The sequence below is a fragment of the Suricata suricatta genome, chromosome 17, assembly GCF_006229205.1.
Source record: "Suricata suricatta isolate VVHF042 chromosome 17, meerkat_22Aug2017_6uvM2_HiC, whole genome shotgun sequence".
NCBI classification, from domain to species: domain Eukaryota; kingdom Metazoa; phylum Chordata; class Mammalia; order Carnivora; family Herpestidae; genus Suricata; species Suricata suricatta.
In genome coordinates this window covers 42,079,662-42,099,490 of record NC_043716.1, presented here as the reverse complement: position 1 = coordinate 42,099,490, position 19,829 = coordinate 42,079,662, and the positions used below count along the sequence as shown (strand labels likewise).

Below are 19,829 nucleotides of genomic sequence, written 5' to 3'. Positions count from 1 at the left end.
TTTTTTTTTTAATGTTTAATGTATTTTAAGAGAGCGAGTGAATGAGAGGGTGTGAGTAGGGGAGAGTGGGAGGGAAAATCTCAAGCAGGCTCCGCGCTGTCAGTGCAGAATCTGACATGGGGCTCAATCCCATGAGATAATGACCTGAGCTGAAATGAAGTGTCGGACACTTAACCACCTGAGCCACCCAGGCGTCCCCACATAATTGTCTTATTAAGGACACCAGTTGAATTTAAGGCTGATTCAGTATTACTTCATGTTAAACTAATCACATTCCCAAAACCCTGTTTACAAATAAGATCACATTCTGTGGTTCTCGGTGGGGCATGAATATTGAGGGGGGTCAGGGGCGGGGCACTATTCTGCTCAGTACGCTGCCCATTGGGCCTTGTCTCTGCAACTCATGTGATGGTTGAATTTTTTCTCAATTTTAAATCTGGAAAGGAGCTATTCCTAATTCAATTTCTGGGTTTCAGCAACTTTCATACTTAGCATATCTGTGCTGTAGTTGGAAATAGTTGGACCACACTGTACTCCCACTGCTAGTTTTCTGGAGCTCTTCTGCACCGCTGAATTTACTGTGTGAGGAATTTGAAATCCCTGAGTATGGAAAAACTTACCAGGTTTAATTTCCTCCTTCCCTATTTTAATTCTGTAAAGTATAGAGAATGATGTAACAAACATCTATGTACATACCACCTTAATATCTTGACTTCTTTTAATATTTAAAAGAAAATTATAATAAACATTGTTTCTTTTATCTTCTATCATCTTCTCTACCTGCTCCCTTCCCCAGAGGTAACCATTATCATGAATTTGGTATGTATACTCCCAGTTCAGGTTCTTACTAGATTTTTACTACACGTCTATGTATTCATGAGCAAAATGCAGACTGTATCGTTTAGTTTAATCTTCATAAAAAGTGTACATAAATACCATCATGGTTTTACATGTTCTGCAACTTGGTGGGTAATTTTTTTATTCACTGTTGTCTTCTCAAGATCTCTGTTGGTAGGCATAATTTCAGTTCATCTTTTTGTACAGTCCATTTCCTTATAAAAGACAGTGTTTGGGTGTGAGTATATCCATAACCTGTTTGTTAACTTCAAGGCTCTAAATGTAATTTCTATTCTGGGCTTAATCATTGTGTTCATATCTTTTGTGTCCTTTGGTCTGCTGGTTTGTCTTTGAAATATATTTGATATGTAACATTGTGTAAGTTTAAGGTACATACACAGCATGTTGATTTGATCATTGATACTGCAGTATGTCTGCCAATTGTAGTCTTAGCTAATATCTCCATCATGTAACACAATCATCATTTCTTTCTTGTGGTGTCTCTTAGCACGTTTGATGTTTATAATACAGTAGTTTTATCTCCATAATCACTACACTGTGTATTAGATCTCCAGAACTTCTTTACTCAAATACAAGTTTATACTTTTAAACAACTTACTTCCCTACCTATTTCTTCCTTCCTCCCTCCTCTCCCCCTCCCTCCCCCTCTCCTCCTCCCCCCTCCTCCCATCTTCCTCCTCCCTTCTTCTTTTCCTCCCCCTCATTTCCTCCTCCTCCTTCAGTTTTAAGTTTTTATTTAAATTCTATTTGGCTAACATATAGTGCAATTGGTTTCAGGAGGAGAATTTAGTGATCACTTACGTATAACACCCAGTGCTCATCACAAGTGCCCTCTTTAATGCCCATCCCCTGTGCATAGAATTCCTCTTTTTAAAACGTCTTTTCTCATCTATTCTTGATCTTTATCTTTAATATTTTACCTTGAATTTCAGTCCCACCCAAAGCAGTCATCTGTAAATTCATACTTATATTTACCAACACATTTGCCTTTCTTCTTTGTGCATGATGGCTTCTTACATCCCACTCTGTCCTTCCTGCTGAGCTACTTCCTTTAGTAGCTTTCCAGTAATGGTCTAGGAGTTGTAAAGTCAGTCTTTATTTTGTGTGTGAATGTATACATATGTGTTTTTTTCTTTAATGTTTGTTTATTTTTGAGAGAGAGAGAGCGACATAGTGCAAGCCAAGGAGGGGCAGAAAGAGAGGGAGACGCAGAATCCAAAGCAGCCTCCAGACTCTAGGCTGTCAGCACAGACAGAGCCTGATGTGAGGCTCGAACTCACGAACTGCAAGATCTTGACCGGAGTTGAAGTTGGACACAACTCCCTACTTTCAGTTTTCATGTTTTACAATATCAAGGGATATATTTAGATGTATGAATTAGTTTTTAGCCACTTAGGGTCTTGGTTTGCACCTCATTGTGAGCATTCTTCTCTGTCTTGAGTTTTGAAAATTATTATTTCTTTAAACTTTTCCTCTCTTTTTAAATATGGAATATCTGTTTATTAGATTGTTGTAGGTCTTGTCATTCTTGCGTTTTTTTTTAATACTTCTATTTCTAGCTCTCAGTCTTGCTGTGTGTTATTTTCTGTAGCCTTCTGGGACTGTTCCTTCTATTAATCAGCTTTCTCTCCAGCTCTCTTTAGTTTAATATCAAACCTGTCAGTTTGGGTTTTTTTGTATTTTGGTCTTTTACTTGAATGTGTGCTTTTCATTCAGAATTTGTTTGTGGTTACTTTTAAAAGCATCCTTTTCCCCTTCCTTCCTTTCCTGTTCTTTTATGATGTTCATTCCTTCCTTTATCTCTTTGAACAACTTTAATATAGTTATTTTAAAATTACTTTCAAATTCCATTTCCAGGCGCACCTGGCTGGGTCTATCTGTAGAGCATGCAACTCTTGATCTCAGGGTTGAGAGTTGGACCTCCATGTTGACATGGAAATTACTTTTAAAAATTAATCTTTGGGGCGCCTGGTTAACTCATTTGGTTAACTAACTGTTCGACTTCAGCTCAGGTCATTATCTCACAGTCTGTGGGTTTGAGCCTCACGTCAGGCTCTGTGCTGACAGCCCAGCCTGAAGCCTGCTTTGGGTTCTGTGTCTCCCTCTATCTCTTCCCCTCCCCCACTCGCTCTCTGTCTCTCTCTCTCTCTCTCTCTCTCTCTCTGTCTCAAAATAAAATCAAGACATAAAAATTTTTTAATAAAAAAAGTAATCCATTTCTCGCTTGTTGAGAACAGATTCTCCCGTTTTTGTATCTGCTGACGCCATCACATCAGTCTTTGTTTTGTATGATTTGTAATCTTTCGCAGTGAACTCATCTGGGGCAGGGGTAAGGAAGGCATGTTTGCTCTCGGAGTCTTGTGTGATCCCTAGACTGTGGACGTGTCCTTAAAGCAGTTTTCCACTGGTCATCTTTTCCTTTTTGTTTCTAATTCATTTAGAAATATCACATCTTTCCTACATAGTAAGCTGTCATGTAGACGTTGGTCTAGTTCATTTTCTGTTTAACTTTTTTATATCTTAATTACTAGAACGTTAAAATATTTTTAATACATGGTACAGCAAATCACTCCCCTATCTTTGCTAATAGAAATTTTATGGGGACTTTTCCCTTTAAGTATATATATTCTTTCAGTTGTAGTTTTAAGCGTGTTTAAATCTTATCTGCCTTTTCCTCCTTCCTTAACAAAACCTTACTGAGTTTTAAGATTATAGATTAATTTGTAGATTATTAATAGCTTTAAAAATTAAGCTTGTGTTTACTGGGCTCCTCGGTGGCTCATTTGATTGAGCATCTGACTTCAGCTCACATCGTGATCTAGCAGTGTGGGAGTTCAAGCCCCACATCGGGCTCACTGATCTCAGCCTGCCCAGTGTGGAGCCCGCTTCAAATCCTCTGTCCTCCTCCCTCTGCCCCTCCCCCACTTGAGCTCTCAAAATAAATAAGTAAAAATTTAAAAAAAGCTTTGTGTTTACAAGTTTTAAACTTAGTCCAGAGTATTTATTTATTGTTACAATCAAGAATAGAGTCGTTTTCCCCTCTCACTTACATGTTTCTAAATAACAGCCATTTTTAAGAAGACTTGAGGTGAGAGGAATGACCAAGGAACTAATAGAAGAACCAAATGCACAGGCCAGTGATCTGGCATTTTGCCTGCCATGTTGAGGAAATAGTAAAGCAGTCAGAGGAACTGAGTGAGGAGAGAAGTAGGAAATAAAAGGAAATGAGCTCAGAGAGGCGATAGAGGTGACAGATGGTATAAAGGTTTTGTGTGCACCATTGCAAGAACTTTGGCTCTTACTCCTCATGAAATGATGAGCCACTGGAGTATTTTGAGCTGAGGACTGGTAAGGCAAGCTTACACCTACTAGTGTATTTTGATTCGTTGGAAGGAGGGGTAAAGCAGGAAGAGCAGTTAGAAGGTATTTAAGAAATTCATATGAGGGGCGCCTGAGTGGCTCAGTTGGTTGAGCGTATGACTTCGGCTCAGGTCATAATCTCACATTCGTGGGTTCGAGCCCCACGTGAGGCTCTGTGCTGACAGCTCAGAGCCTGGAGCCTGTCTTCAGATTCTGTCTCCCTCTCTCTCTGACCCTCCCCTGCTCACGCTGTCTCTCTCTCTCTCAAAAAAATAAATAAAACATTAAAAATTTTTTAAAAATTATGAGAGGGGCACCCTGGGTGGCTCAGTCAGTTAAGCATCTGACTTTGGCTCAGGTCATGATCTCATGGTTTGTGAGGTCAAACCCCGTGTCAGGCTCTGTGCAACGGCTCAGAGCTTGGTGTCTGCTTCAGATTCTATGTCTCCATCCCTTTCTGCCCCTACTCCTACCCACCCCCCATCAAAAATAAATACACATTAAAAAGAATCAAAAAGCAAAAACTTCATATGAGAACAGATACTGACTTAGATCAGGGTGATTGGAGTTGAGATGGTATAAAGCAGTTGGATTCTAGATACATTTAGAAGATAGCACAGGATTTCATCATTAGGTAATAAGGTATATAGTAAAAGAAAGGGGGTTTAGATGAGTCCAAAGATTTAGGACTGAGCAGCTAAAAATCGGGAAGAGCAGGAGCTCAGTTTTGAACTGCTCGGGTTTGGTCAAATATGTTTGTTTTGATTTTTAAAATTTGTCTTTTGCTGCCCAAATGACTTTTTATGGACCGTGATTTTGCATATGCCAGACTTACTCACCCTGACACCAGAGCTTAAGGGATCTTGCTTTCAGCGTGTCCTAAAGTTTTCTTCTCAGAGCATAAAATGGTTATTTTTTTAAACCCCCCCTTTTTAAACAGAATTAAGTCTTTTCTTAATCTAATTTAGATTTTCTAAATTTCTAAAAATTAATTTGGAAAATTTGTAATTTCTTTTTTTAATGTTTTTTATTTATTTTTGAGAGACAGAGACAGACCATGAGCAGGGGAGGGTCAGAGAGAGTGGGAGACGCTGAATCTGAAGCAGGCTCCAGGCTGAGCTGTGAGCACAGAGCCCGACACAGGGCTCGAACCCACTAACTGAAATCATGACCTGAGCCAAAGCCAGACGCTCAACTGACTGAACCAGCCAGGCACCCCAAATTTTTAGTTTCTAAAAATCTAATCTAAGGTTTAGATTTTATTTCACTGTGGACTTAGCAGCAGAGGTTATTTCTTACCTACCCACATGTGTACAAAGGAAATTTAGTGGGAATAATTTCTTTCCCCGTGGATTTAAACTGACACAAAGACTGTGGGTGTGAACACTCAACATATACCAAATTTATTTTCATTACTTAGGCATGAACTGTAAAACAGTGAGTCTTAGGCTAGGTTAAATAAAGTAGCTAATGAGTTCTGTGTAGTTCAGGGAAACTTGTCACTTTGTTTGAGCCCACCGGAAAGTCTTTAGAAGGAGTTGTGAAAAGCACAGATGTGTGATTGGTTATTCAGCTCGCAGGTGGATGAAATTGCTGAAGAGAACAAGCCATGTCCACCTGGGAATCAGGAGGCACCTACTCCTCTTACGGTGTGGTGGAAGCGTTCAGGTTTTATAAGGTGTTCTCAGCACAGTTTAAGCTCACAAGTTTGGTGCCTAGATGAGCACTTAGGGCTGCAAGTAATTGGATTTCATCACTGAAAAACAAGGTTAATTACTTTGAAGGTTAGGGTGGGAAAAAGGAATCTTCTAACTAATCAAATTTCTGGTTAGTAGTGTCATACAGGTATCTAGAAAGCATCTTTTGGATCTTCAGGATAATGAGTGAGAGCCGAGTTTTTGTCAGACAATGACTTGTGTTTTGTTTGGCTTTTCGCAGGTTCACCGAATCAGCACGATGCGCTCTGGCTGTGATGTGAACCCCTCCTGCGCGCTGTGTGGCTCAGGCAGCACCGTCACCGTGCCCCCAGAAATTCACTACGAAGCCCCTCTGTTGGAGCGCCTTTCCCAACTGGACTCTTGTGTTCACCCAGTTCTAGCATTTCCAGATGGTAAGAAAGGCCACAGAATATAAAGTTTAAATAAGACTTAAAGGATTCAAAGTGAAAGAAAGTCAGTCAAGATCCTGGTACAACCCACGTGCTATCCAGGGAATCGGTTTCACTCACCAGAGTCCCTTAGGATTTCTGCAAATAGGGTGCAGCAGATCCACCAGACCAGAATGTACTACTAAAAGATTGTGACTTTGCCAGGAGAGACATTTCCCCCAGCCTTTCAAGTGGCTGTGGGTGGGGCCTGCGGACAGCTGCTTCCAGCCACAGCAGCCTGGTCCATTATATTCCGGTATATCTTTTTGAATGTACTGTCTGTGTGCCAGGGTGTGAGGAAGGCAGCACTCCTCTGAGAGGACGTCTTCCTCCTGGGGCTGCATGTGTTACTGTGCGTATGTGGCGGCTTCGCAGGGGTGTGTACGTGAAGAGAAGGAGCCGCGTTTTAGCCCCACTCTGTCCTTCATGACACCCACATGTAGCCGGTACGAGTTTTTGAAAGGAGGGTAATTGAAGTGGGAGTCTGAGGAGTTAGAATTAATGCGGGATTTTTAAGATTTACTTGGTGGTATGAAAAATAAAAAGCTTTTAGCATGAATGGTTTATAGACTTTCTTAAAGGGACAGATACCTTGGATTTTGCAGGCCCCACTTACTATGTATAGCCTAGGTTGCAACTGTGTAACATAACATTGCCACTATAGCAGGAAACAGCGTTGACAATACGTAAACAAATGGCATGGTTGTGTTCCAGTAAAACTTTGTTTATAAAAAATAATCATTACTGATACCTATCCTAGAGAATGCCCTCTTCTGTTTAACAGTTGATCAAACGTTAGTTTACTGTAATCCCCTTTTCTTGATGTGTTCTTCAAATGACTGAATTCTTTTTTGGCTACCTAAATCCTGTAATTGCCTTGTTACCAGAACTCCCTTGTTCAGTAGAGTCCCTTCATCATAAAGGCATGATCTAACATTCCCGCTATGAAATGACTTCTGGTAAGAGTGATAGGGTTTAGAAAACTTGAACCACACAGATAGAAAGCTAGGCAGGATTTTATTTTAGGTCAGGAGTGGTGGAGCAGTAAATAAACTTTAGAACATAATGAGTGGAAAACACTAACATCTTCCTGTGTACTTCAGATTCCAGGGTCATTGGCTTTTACCTTCTCTTACATTTGGATTATAGCTCATTATAACTGATGATTTTATTTGTATAGCACTTTATGGTTTACAAAGCACCTTTCTTGTGCTAGTTTTATTTGCTTCTGTCACTAATCCTGTCAGGTATTAACTTCAGTTTGATAGATCAAGAAACAGGCTTAGAAAGGTTGTGCCTTATCTCTTTCAGACTAAATGGCTAATGAGTTTAGATGGTTCTAGAATTCAAACTCAGGTCTTATCTGTTGCCTGTCCTTTGTTTCACTATATAACATGCCTTCCCAGCCAGGTTATTAAGGAAAACCAGGTTTCTACCCATATCTAGATTCTGACTGCAGACAGAGCCACCAGGAAGACTTAGGAATGTTCTTGGGTTACTCTCTCAAGATTCACAGTACTGAATTGTATGGTCCCATTTTTGAATAAAGAAGCCTGAAGTCTATAGTTAAAGAGTGAGTCTGATAAGGCCTATTCCATACTCCTTGAACATCAGCTTATAAACGTGGTGATCTGTCTTTGTCAACAATGTCACCATATACAGTTGTGAACTGTCCTCCCCAATCACATATTCTCAGCTGCTTGATATCTCCTGTTCAGTAATTCAACATCGCTGCTTGGAGGAACCCATTCCCTTTCAACACTTTCTTTTCCTTCTGACTGGTTCATATCTATGAACCAGCCGCCCTTACACTTCCCTACTCCATCCCACTTAAGGCAACTGTAGGTAGCATTGGGGGAGAAAGTAAAGAAAAACTTTCTCTGGTCTTCAGCATCTTTGCTTTACTGCCTGCCTTTAAATGCTTTTTCGGTCTCTTTTTTTTTTTCCTTGTCTCACACCACTCCTAACCATGACATTGGAATTTGGACAAAAGAGGTGGTCTTGAATCTCCTTAGGAGCCTTTAAAGAGGATGTGTGAACATATTTGCCTATGGATGAATTAGACTTTCTCTGGGTTGACCTGGGGGACCCCGTTACCATATCTAGTATTTATGCTTTGACGCAAACATAGCACGTAAGATTTTCAGGGCCACAAATATGCTCAGCTCCAAAGGGCACCATTATTCTATGTGAAGACACCTCCAAGATTCCCCATATAACATTGTATAGAATAGTAAGTAACTGTGAAGACCAGCAGCCAGCATAATACTGTGTGGGTCAAACGTACATGCACCTGACATGACCTCTGAGCCACCCTTTTACAGCCTGTTTAGAACCTACTTAGAGATGGCAGGATTTTCGAGTAGCTTTTCTTAATGTTTCTGCACCAGTTTATTTGTACTTAGGATGGGAACCACTTGGACGTCTTCAGTTTAGACTTCTGTCTCCCATGTTGACCACACCTCAAACATTTCCATTAAGTGTGGTTAGAGATGATAGAATTAGTAGAATTCATGTCACCTCATTTAATCAAGCCAGTTAATCCTTAGCTTGAAGTGTAGAGGATGTATAAACCTTGGAGCAAAGAATGTTAACTTGAGTTTGGGTTTCCTAAGAGCACCACCTGCTGGCCATGATGATCTGTGCTGTTGTGAGAGAGTTTACCAAGACTGTGTACAAGGCTACTGCAGTTTTACCAGCAGGAGGAGGAAGGGAGGATTACAAAACAACCCTAGAAAATGTACTTGAGAAAATGGTGGATAGTAATGAGCAAAACAGTCATCAAATCATGGAATGTCAGACCCTGGTGAGCGCAAAGTCAAGGTCTTATTATTTTGTCTGAGGAAATTGAAACTTAAAATGGTATTAGTTTCCTTCTATTGCTTATTTCCTGTCTTAACACTTCTATTTTCCTGTAATTGACCTCATCAAGCATCTGCACCCCCTTCTCTGATAATAGCACTTACCAGAGAGGAATTGGCCATACAGGTATGGAACCTGTAAGGTCTTCTGGCCGAATGGGTCCCTGTTGTGTTCTCTTTGATATCATACCCTTTCCTTGCTCACTTTCAGGTCCTGCATATCTAATCCATTCAGAACTTCAGCTTCACATGAAGCCCAGGTGTTGTTATTTAACCACTTAGAGCATGAACTAAGACCATGAATTCCTAAGAGAGCATTTTTGTTCATTGACTTGGGGATTTAACTGACTTCCTGTTCCCTCTTACATGAAAGCAGTTGACTTGAACAGCAAAGTTCTATCAAATCATAGCAGCCTGAGTCTTTCCAGCAGTTTGATGTTCTCCCTAACTTAGCTCGTGCAGTGGGGTTGGGTATAGGGGAGATTGCTCTAGATTCTGCTTTAATACTTCAACTCCAGGGCACCGGGTGATATTGTCCCATTGTGTGCAGCAGCTTCTACTTCAGAGCATTTAAGTGAGGGAAGGGGGTTTAGGTGTAGAGCAGAAGAGTCCGACATAACATGTTGAGAGCTGAGAGACTCTGGGGGCGTCTGGGTGGCTCATTTGGTTGAACATCTGACTTCAGCTCAGGCCATGATCTCGAAGCTTGAGTTTGAGCCCCTCATCGGGCTCTATACTGACCGCTCAAGAGCCTGGAGCCTGCTTTGGATTCTGTGTCTCCCTCTCTCTCTCTGCCCCTCCCCCGCTCATACTCGCGCGCGCTCTCTCTCTCTCTCTCTCTCTCTCTCTCTCAAAAATGAATAAACAGTAATAATTTTTTTTTTAAGCTGAGAGACTCTGTAGCCAGTCTGGTCTAGCAGTAACGAATCGTGTCCTTTCCTGTGCTTAACGATTGTTGATAGCGGCTTTCTGGATTTAACTCTGTAATTTTTTGAGATGTCTTGGGACACAGTAGGAAACAGTGTTCTGATTGTTTACCTTTTGTCTGCAGCAGAGAAGGGGAGAGCGAGAGCATGTGCCCTAGGATGTCACCTGCCCAGTTCTAGGGTGCTGCCTCATCTCACAGATGAAGCTAAACCCAGCTGAGTGGTTGGTTCTTGTTTTTGGCTTCTAACTCACTCACTGATAGAATTAGGACATGAATCCAGGCCTACTTATTTCCAGTCTGTTGCTGTTTCCATTATAAATCAGGTTGCTCATTTCCCTACCTCTTTTATCCTGGCTTAATTTTCAGGTTTGGGAGAGCAATGACTAGGGGAAGTAAAAGAAAAAATGAAATCACTAGGTTTAGGGGGGGCGCCTGGGTGGCCCAGTCTGTTAATCGTCTGACTTCAGCTCAGGTCATGATCTCGCGGTCTGTGGGTTTGAGCCCCACGTCAGGCTCTGTGCCGCCAGCTCAGAGCCTGGAGCCTGCTTCAGATTCTGTGTCTCCCTTTCTCTCTGCTCCTGCCCCATTCATGCTCTGTCTCTGTCTCTCAGAAATAAATAAAAGTTAAAAAAAAAAAAAATCACTAGGCTTTTGTTGTCCCATTATGTAGACATGTAGGGGCTGGGAACACCATGAGGTCCAGCCTCCTTGGCCTGTTTGCATTTCCCCAACTTTGAAGTTGCTGATAGCTGACCTATATCTTTTAACAGTTGGAATAGGTGAATTTGTTTTTAAGTGTGGAAAAGAATGTGCAAAAAAGTTTCAGAAGTCAGCACTGTCCTCAAAGACTGTATCTCAGTACTTGGACATACAGCAAATATTTATTATCTTTAAAAACTTGGTAGTTTTCCTAATCTGTTTGCCTGCCATTGTTAGGTCCAGTGGTCTGTTTTCCGAACTGGAAAATAAGATCTGGTGCTACTAAGTTTGCTTGCCCATTGGGGAACAGCATCCCTGAGAATATTTTAGTTATATCTAGAACTCCCTTGAAAAATATCTGGTATTCTCCAGTTCTTTGCCAGTAATTTGAGAACTATCACATTCTACCTCGAAATTAAACCTCTCTGTTCTCTGGGCCGAAGAACAGTCTTATGGTGTAGTGGATAAGATGTGGGTTTTAGGGTTACCCAAACCTCAGTTTGAATGTTGGTTAACTTACTAAACCGTGCAACCTCAAACAGTTAATTCACCTTTCTGAACCTGTTTGGTCTTTTAAAAAGAGCTTAACCGTGCTTACATCAAAATGAGATAAATATTTTAAATTAACTCTTACGTGTAAGACATATAAAATGAAAACTGCCAAACCCTGCTGAGAGAGAATTAAAGAAAACCTAAATAAATCGATATGCCACATCCATGGCTTGAAAGACTTGGTATTGGTGGCAAACAGAAGGCCCTTCCCCTACATTGACTGATAGAGTCAGTATAATGCCATAGTGAGGCTTGTTTTGCTTTTTGGGTTTCTTTGCAAAGCTTAAAAGAAAAAGCGACCATTCACTATTTGGGAAGAATCCGATCCCATCTTCTCTGCAACGCTGGGTGTTAGAATACAGTGGGTAACAACGTGAAAGTGCTGAGAGAAAAATGGTTTTAGTCTAGAAATATTTTTCTAAAGAAATTACTCAAAAACACATTGTTAGGAAAATAAAAAATGAAACTAAGAAAATGGAAAGGTACAAGAAATGGTGAACCAAAAAATGGTAAAAATTATAGTTAAGAGGTCTATGATATTGTATATTAACTAACTAGGTAAAAAAGAAATAGATAATCTCCAGGCAAGAGGTGAGGAGCTAGGGGAGACGGAGGTGGGGGACAGTACTCAGTAGACAATAAGTGTTTGTTGAATGACTATGTCCAGATTAACTGTGTTGATAGGATTAGGCTTAAATGTTTTATTCCCCAGAATAGAAGCAGGGTGCTTATCAGTCTCTCAAATCAGTAGTTTAACAAACTTAGCAGAATAGTGAACAAGGAAAACTCGGTCCATCTAACAAAAGGTGCTTCAGATGGGGGTGTTTGTTTAACTTGAAAATAAAAGGCAAAAACGACTTGCTTGTGAATAAAGGAAACGACCTTCAGTAAACTTCAGATAGACAGTCATCTGACAGTGCTGGCCCCGCTGGGTCACTGTGCCACGCGGCTGGAGAGCCAGGGTGACTGGTGAGCACATCTCTCTTCTTGAGAGAGGAGCCCAGAGGCCAGGTGTCTGGACTAACGTGCAGTGTTTGGTATTCCTTACAGATGTTCCCACGAGCCTGCACTTCCAGAGCATGCTGAAATCTCAGTGGCAGAACAAGCCTTTTGACAAAATCAAACCTCCCAAAAAGTTTTCACTTAAGCACAGAGCATCCATGCCAGGCAGCCTGCCAGATCCAACTCGTAAAGACAGGCACAAGTTGGTCAACTCCTTCCTAACAACAGCCAGTAAGTTTCAGGGGACCAGAGTGTCTTCCTCCAGTTCTCTCTCTGTTCCTTTTATAGTCTCCAGTTACCGTAGTGCTGGGGCCGTGTGGTGGGATTGGGAGAGGCACTCGACTGATAAAATTCAGCTCACCGTCTACCTGTGTCGGATGTTCTCCGTTGGACTCTTAAGGCTATTCCAGACATCATGCAGCTCGGGACGAGACCCAGAGTGCTGGAGGGACAGCTAGCAGGGGATGGCACCGGGTCCATGGGTGGGCAGGCTGTCTTCTGTAGCTCTGTCCGACCGATTTCTCTGGTTGAGGGCCCCGTGGGCTGCCTGGCCTATCCTGGCCATTGTGCTGTTTGCTAGGAGCTTCTGTCCCAGAGGACCCTCCTGCTGCCCTGAGTGTCTGTCATTGGCCTAGAGAGAACTCAAGAGCTCGGATCTCAAATAAGAAAAGATGGAGAGAAGATTTCACAGCTCTTTTTCTGTTCCCCTCTTCAGAGCTGTCCCATCACCAAACCCGGCCTGACAGGACCCACAGGCAGCACTTAGACGATGTGGGGGCCGTGCCTATGGTGGAGCGAGTGACAGCGCCCAAAGCAGAGCGCTTGCTCAACCCACCGCCACCTGTGCATGACCCAAACCACAGCAAAATGAGATTGCGAGACCATTCATCTGAGAGAAGTGAAGGTAGGGCCAGGCCCGGCACCTCTACCTGCGTTTGCATCTGCTCAGGGCTTTCTGGGGCAGCCTGGACGTCTCTTCATTGCCCCCAGCTTTGTCCTTCACTTTCTAGGAAGGCAGAGAAGAGGGACCCTACTGCTTCTAAATGCAGGTCACTTCTTACTGCTGCAGCAACCTCTACCCAGCTCCCCACCTCCCGTCAATTAGTTTGCTTCACCTTTTTATCCTCTAGGCTTAGAATGCATTTTGGCTTTTACTATGTATTGCTGGCATTTGTAGCTTGTGCTAGAAGTAGAGCCGTTTGAGGTAGCCATGTCTTCGTCTTTTTGTTGACTTCTGCAGTGTTGAAGCACCACACAGACATAAGCAGTTCAAGCTACTTGGCGGCCACCCAGCATCCACCGCACAGTCCCTTGGTGCGACAGCTCTCCGCCTCATCGGACACCTCGGTGCCCACCAGCTCGAGCCCACAGGTTACAGCCAGCACGTCTGTAAGTACTTTGGGGTTGGCTGCACAATTCCTCTGCAGCCACAGTTCACCCAGTGGTTCTGGAGGGGACAGGGTAGAGGGTGGGATTTGGGGGTACTCGGCTCACCGTGGTGTGCCATTTTTAAGTCAGAGTGGCAGTACTTGACTTTCTGTTTTCCTTGAGTTGTTTCTCGTAGTAGACAACTTGATGCTGAGGTCTGTGACTATTCCAGATCTGTGGGGCTGGGTTTCCGATGGGTCTCCGCCAGACCGCAGCTCTAATCCTTTGGGTCTGAGAAATTAACGTGAGAGAAGGAATGGAGGGCAGATACTTAGGAGTGTTGGAGACGATTCATTTCCTTGTTTTTACTCTACTGGTGGGTGGCCCAGCACTGATGTTAGGGTTCCTGGAAGGGAGCGGGGAAGGCAGAGCCTCGCTTCTCAGGGCCCAGAGCAGAGTTCCAGGTGCAGCGGCAGCAGCCTTTCCAGCGCCGCACCGTCCTGAGTGCTGCTCACATAGCCAGTCCAGACACGTTCCCGCCGATTCCTTTCTGATGCTTTACTTCCTCGGGGTGGGCTCCTCGAGCACATGGGCCTGTAGCTGCTTCGTGCCTGCTGAAGGCCCCTTCACGCGGGAGCTCTGATCGTAACGGTGATAGGAGTCATACAGTCTGCAGCTACCGTGTTGACTGTGTTAGCTCTGCGTGCTTTCCCTGTGTGAACAGGTCCATTTCTGGTAGTGCCCAGTGAGATGTGGGTGCTACTGAGGATTCTCATTTTGTAGTTGGGGAAACAGGCTCTCTTAAGGTTAATAAGTAAATAGAGTGAAGCATAAAGTGAGGCAACTTGTGAGGCTTACAGTTGCAGTTCAAACCCAGGCAGTCTGACTGCTCAGCCGGCTCTCAAGTGCAAGCCTGAGGCCCAGCCTTGCGGAGGCCCCTGTGCAGTGCTTTGGCTCAGGCACCGAGAAACTTCTAAGCCACAAAATGGGCTCCTCTTGTTCTGTCTTTGCTCTTAAAAATTAGATCATCTTTTCCAAAATGACCTCTTCATTCTTCCCCTCCCTTCACCTCCCACAGTCACAAATTTTGTCTAAATAGGTGTATAGTATCTTCCCACAAACTCCATTATCCTTCAGAGGGTCTCAGACAACCAGAGGATTTCAAAGGGAGTCTGTCTCTGATTCTAAAGTTTGAACTCTTGAGATTCAGTGCCCACTGGGCCAGCCCTCCTATGTCTGGAGGATGGTAACTTGGGCCTGGGTCACTTGACATTTTTTCTTCTTATTTATTGAGTACAAATTTTGTCTCTGTTGCTAACCTTTAAGACTCTTTCTGCCAAATGTTTTCAGAGAATCTGGATTTATTTATAGTAAGAAGAATAGTAGGCCAGATCCTGGAAACGAGGTAGAGAAGCTAGATGACACTGGAGGAACTTGGGGCGGGAGAGCTGGGGTGTATATGGCGGTGCTCTCCCAAGGCTGGCGCATTCCTCGGCATCACCTCACTGGTCAAAAAAGAAGAAATCTCTGAAGGTTCCGATTTGATGGAGGAGCGGCCCCAGACCTCCAGCCCCTTTTTTTCTGGTAGAGCACTCCTCCTCTTGCTTCTCAGGAGCCACTTTCCATTCCCATCACCCGCCCTGCACCTCGGGCTCGTAACAGGGAAGAGTAGTGAAGGCAGAGCAAATGAGTGCCTGGTGGAGGGAGGCATCCAAGCCTACTCGGCCATGTTTTGTTCTTTCATAGTAGAAAGCTTGATAGACTCCGAGGGTGCCTGCCATCTCTGTCCCCTGAAGCTACTAATAGGGCCAGAAAGATTCAGGGTTTTACACACCTGTTTGCACCAGCTTCACATTCATTCTTGACCAAGATTTAGGGAGAGCAATCTCTTGAGACTTCTGTAAGGTACACTTCTTGTAGTGGGATGTGTAATTTTAGCGGAGATGGGCAGTGGCAGGGTTTGGGGTATGGGGGTCACTAAGCCTTAGCTGCAGAACTCAGGCAAGATTTGCAAAAGTCAAAGATTTTGGTTAACCAGTTACCCTAAATTTGTGAGGTGATGACCATCTGTTCTCATTTGATAGAGAAGGAAATTGAGGTGAAAAAGACCTTGTGGTAACCTGCGATCATAGGTGACAGCAGTTAAAATCCTGGCACAGGAAACACTGCCTTTTACCACATTCTCCGAATGTCCCAACATGATGGGATGCATCAGCCCTGTATCACTCTCCAGGAACAGAGTAGTAGACTGGTTAGTTGTAGGGAACAGCCTCTTCCTCATCTTGCTCCAGTAACCCCTTCCCTCCAAGCTGATCACACTTGGGCTTGGGTTTGAGTGCAGCCTCTCAGGTGTTTCCAGCTGTCCTGTCCCCCTGGCAGCTTGCGTGTCATGCCCCTGTGAGCCTCTGGCCTCTCCGCTCAGCTGCCAGGGTCTGTTTCAGGGCGGGGTGCTTGCTGTCTGGGCACAAGCAGCCAGTGGACTTTTCCCTCCGCAGAAGAAACCAAGTCCTCTGGCCCCTGCTCTACTCCTGCTCGGGCCTCGGCACTGCTGTGGATGCCCGCCTCCGCCTCTGATAGTGGGTCCTTGTTAGGCGTCCTTCTTCCTGAGAGTTTGGTCTTCTCAGCCTCCTGGAGAAGCACACCTCCATTCTCCAAGGGCCCGAGCTGTGGGGCCAGGTCCTCCTCCTCCGCTTTCCTCCATCCAGCTCCACTGAGAGCTGGAAAGCTCTCCACGCTTCCCCAGAATCATACAGAAAGAGAGGAAACCACGTGGGGCTGGGCAGATGGTGGGTACAGACTTAGCTGAAGAGTTCAGATCTATAAGGAGGAGGTGCTTTCTCGATGTCCAAGGTTAGAGGATCTGTTGAGCTGAGCCTATCCTCTGAGGTCTTTTCAGGATAAGGGAACTCCCATTTCTAACCTGAGGAGTCCCCACTAGGCATTGCTACTTAAGCATTGCTTTTAGGAGCCACTATGGGTCTGAGTGAGAGAGATAAAAGGGAACAGAAAGGACGACTTTGAAGGAAGGGGATAAAGGTGTATGTATACGGAGGGGTCAGAACCTCAGCTCTAGGCTCAGGGTCCCAGGACACCCACCCTGTAAAATTCAGTTGAAGTCTTTTTCCATGTGAGCCCATAAAGGAAGGGGATGACCAGGGAGACTTGTGAGCTGGAGGTGGTCCTAAGGGCCACCTCGTGTTTCTCTTGAGGACTTTGTAATGGGAGACCTCCTCCTTGGTGCAGACGGTGGCTGCTGCAGGGCCAGCCCCCACCTGAGGACCAGGTGCCTGGACGTTGGTGATCCAGTGTTTCAAGTCTTAGGTGTGGGATTTGCTTTTGGCAAAATTGTGCTTCCCCTCTAAACTCCCCTTTGTCTTACAGCAGCCAGTGAGGAGGCGAAGGGGAGAGAGCTCATTCGACATTAACAACATTGTCATCCCGATGTCTGTTGCTGCAACAACTCGTGTAGAGAAACTACAATACAAGGAAATCCTTACTCCCAGGTAGAGGCCCTAGATAATTGGTTCCTTTCCCTCTTCTTTCTGTTCTTGCCATTTTCCCCTCCTTGTCACAGAGCTTGGGGTTCTAGCCTTAAGAGAAAGGCTTAGAGGAGTGAAACGGTTTCTTACACAGTTCTCTAACTCTTCCGTGAGCCCCAGCCGGGCCCCGGGCCCCGGACTGGCTGCAGTCACGCTTGTTTGACAGCACAGAGTTTGTCATCAGCGTCAAAGCAGGATTTCACATCTGAGCCTTTATTTCTAGCCTTTGTTGACAACGCAGGAAATTGGTCACTCTCCTAGGGTGGCAGTCAGCTGGGACTGAATAGCAGTGACATCCTTCAAACAGTCCCTTTGCTGGAGTGTGGAACCTCCCTCTCAGGGCTCCGGGCTACCAAGGCCGAGCCGTGAGAGGGCAGGGTCGTTCCCCGGTGCCCAGCTCTCGTCCCTGCACCACGGACACGCTAATTCTGCCCCGGCTGCCTGGCCCTCTCACAGTCGTCCTTTCTTGATTTTTGCAGCTGGCGGGAGGTTGATCTTCGGTCTCTGAAGGGGAGTCCTGACGAGGAGAATGAGGAGGTAACAGCACGGTCATTCTCTGTTAGGAGAATGGGGACACACACACACACACACACACACACGTGGGTGCACATACCCCAAGTGCCTCAAGACCGTGGGTGTCAAGTGCAAGTTCATTGTATTCTTGTCTTGAACAGGGAAGAACCTAGTAAACACTGGGGCTGGTTCTAGAATTGATCTACCCATACTTAACCTCTGCTTCCTGGTGGGGAGAGGGGCTCAGTGAAGCCGTTCTCTTGCAGGTGGAGGATCTGTCTGATGCGGCCTTTGCCGCCCTGCATGCCAAGTGTGAGGAGATGGAAAGGGCTCGGTGGCTGTGGACCACAAGTGTGCCACCCCAACGGCGGGGCAGCAGGTGACGGGACAGGCGCAGGTCGCTAGGCCTGTGAAGGGAGGGTGGGCAGGGCGTTGGATGCAGTCGCCCTGAGCAGGGAGGTTCTTGGGTTTGGTGGAAATGACGAGGGCACGAGCAGTCATGTGGCTGGGTCCTTGCTGAGTGCTGCGTGACTGTCCAGCTTTGGCAACCTCTCATGCTCTCCTGGGCTCCGGGTGCCAGCTGTCTGTGGCATTTGGAGGCCTCGCCCAGGGTAACCTTCCTTTGGACAGTGGGACCAGGTGGGGTGGTCCTGTGTGAAAGAACTGCCCCGCTTGCATTTATTGTTAACGGTGGCAGAAGCGCTCAGGATTCGCCAGTAGAGAGATTTAGGCCTCTTGTTTTCGCTCCTTTTCCTTAAAAAGAAGTCTAGAAGTCTAGAAGTCTAGACTGACCGCCCTGCCCTGGGAATTCACTGGGCACTGTGCCAGAGGTGAGCCCCTGGCATCGTTCAGCCATGGCCTTCTCTGGGGGTGATGGGTGCGCAGGGCTCGCAGGACTGTCCTGCTGTGTGGCGCCCGCCCCCACAAGGCGGTGGGAGGAAACGAGGAGGTGGGGTTTCTGGGAAGGAACTGTTGGTGTCCATCTACCCCGGCTCCTCTGATCGGGATGCTCTTGTCCCGCCTCCTCCCCAGCCCCCCAGAGTAAGCAGACAAGCCATCCCCTATCACCCAGGCGCTCAGATTTGCACTTGTTGGTGTACAGGTCTTACAGGTCATCAGATGGCCGGACGACCCCTCAGCTGGGCAGTGCCAACCCCTCCACCCCCCAGCCCGCCTCCCCTGATGTCAGTAGTAGTCACTCTTTGTCGGAGTTCTCCCACGGTCAGTCCCCGAGGAGCCCCATTAGCCCGGAACTGCACTCGGCGCCCCTCACCCCTGTGGCTCGGGACGCTCTGCGACACCTGGCCAGTGAAGACACCCGCTGTCCCACACCGGAGCTGGGGCTGGATGAGCAGGTGAGGGACCCGGCCTTTGCATGGGGGTCAGCAGGGTGGGAGGTGGCAAGGGGGGAAGGGACAGCACCTGCTGAAGATGGGTCTTCGTCTTAGGACTCCCTCCCCATCTTAACGAGGACGAGGGGCTGCACTTAAACTGACTTTCTGAAGGTGCCATGGCACTGGTGCCCACTCTGGAAGGAGTCTTCCTGGACCGCTCCAGGAAGTCGAGGACTGGTCACGGACTCCAGTCCACGCATCTCGGGGCAGGACGTAGCCTGGGCCTGGCTCCTCACCGCAGCCCTCTCTCCCCACAGTCCGTACAGCCGTGGGAACGGCGAACCTTCCCCTTGGCGTACAGTCCCCAGGCAGAGTGTGAGGACCAGCTGGACGCACAGGAACGGGCCCGCTGTACCCGGCGCACCTCAGGCAGCAAGACTGGCCGAGAGGCAGAGGTGGCCCCCACCTCGCCACCCGTTGTCCCCCTCAAGAGTCGGCATTTGGCAACAGCAGTCACAGCTCAGCGTCCAACTCACAGATGAGTGGGATACGAGAATCTAAAAAGACTCACTAACTATTGGCATTAAAGCTTCAGAAATCTCTGCGTTTGATATTCAAACATCATATGCCGGAAATTTTCACAGTTTTTAGTGAATTTAAGGAATTTAG

General features: G+C 45.7%; 1 protein-coding gene across 3 annotated transcripts in view; it reads left to right on the top strand.

The window, feature by feature from the left end:
- Window positions 1-19,762, top strand: part of KANSL1 (KAT8 regulatory NSL complex subunit 1) — a 167,375-nt gene extending 147,613 nt beyond the window's left edge. For all 3 annotated transcript variants that reach the window (XM_029927234.1, XM_029927235.1, XM_029927233.1), the window contains 9 exons: window positions 6,157-6,328; window positions 12,455-12,637; window positions 13,122-13,310; window positions 13,647-13,795; window positions 17,156-17,277; window positions 17,793-17,850; window positions 18,093-18,205; window positions 18,929-19,181; window positions 19,478-19,762. In XM_029927234.1, coding sequence (XP_029783094.1) covers window positions 6,157-6,328; window positions 12,455-12,637; window positions 13,122-13,310; window positions 13,647-13,795; window positions 17,156-17,277; window positions 17,793-17,850; window positions 18,093-18,205; window positions 18,929-19,181; window positions 19,478-19,702 — 1,464 coding nt within the window. In that variant the 3' untranslated portion in view covers window positions 19,703-19,762. The remainder of the gene's footprint in view (window positions 1-6,156; window positions 6,329-12,454; window positions 12,638-13,121; window positions 13,311-13,646; window positions 13,796-17,155; window positions 17,278-17,792; window positions 17,851-18,092; window positions 18,206-18,928; window positions 19,182-19,477) is intronic.
- The last annotated feature ends 67 nt before the right edge of the window (window positions 19,763-19,829 follow it).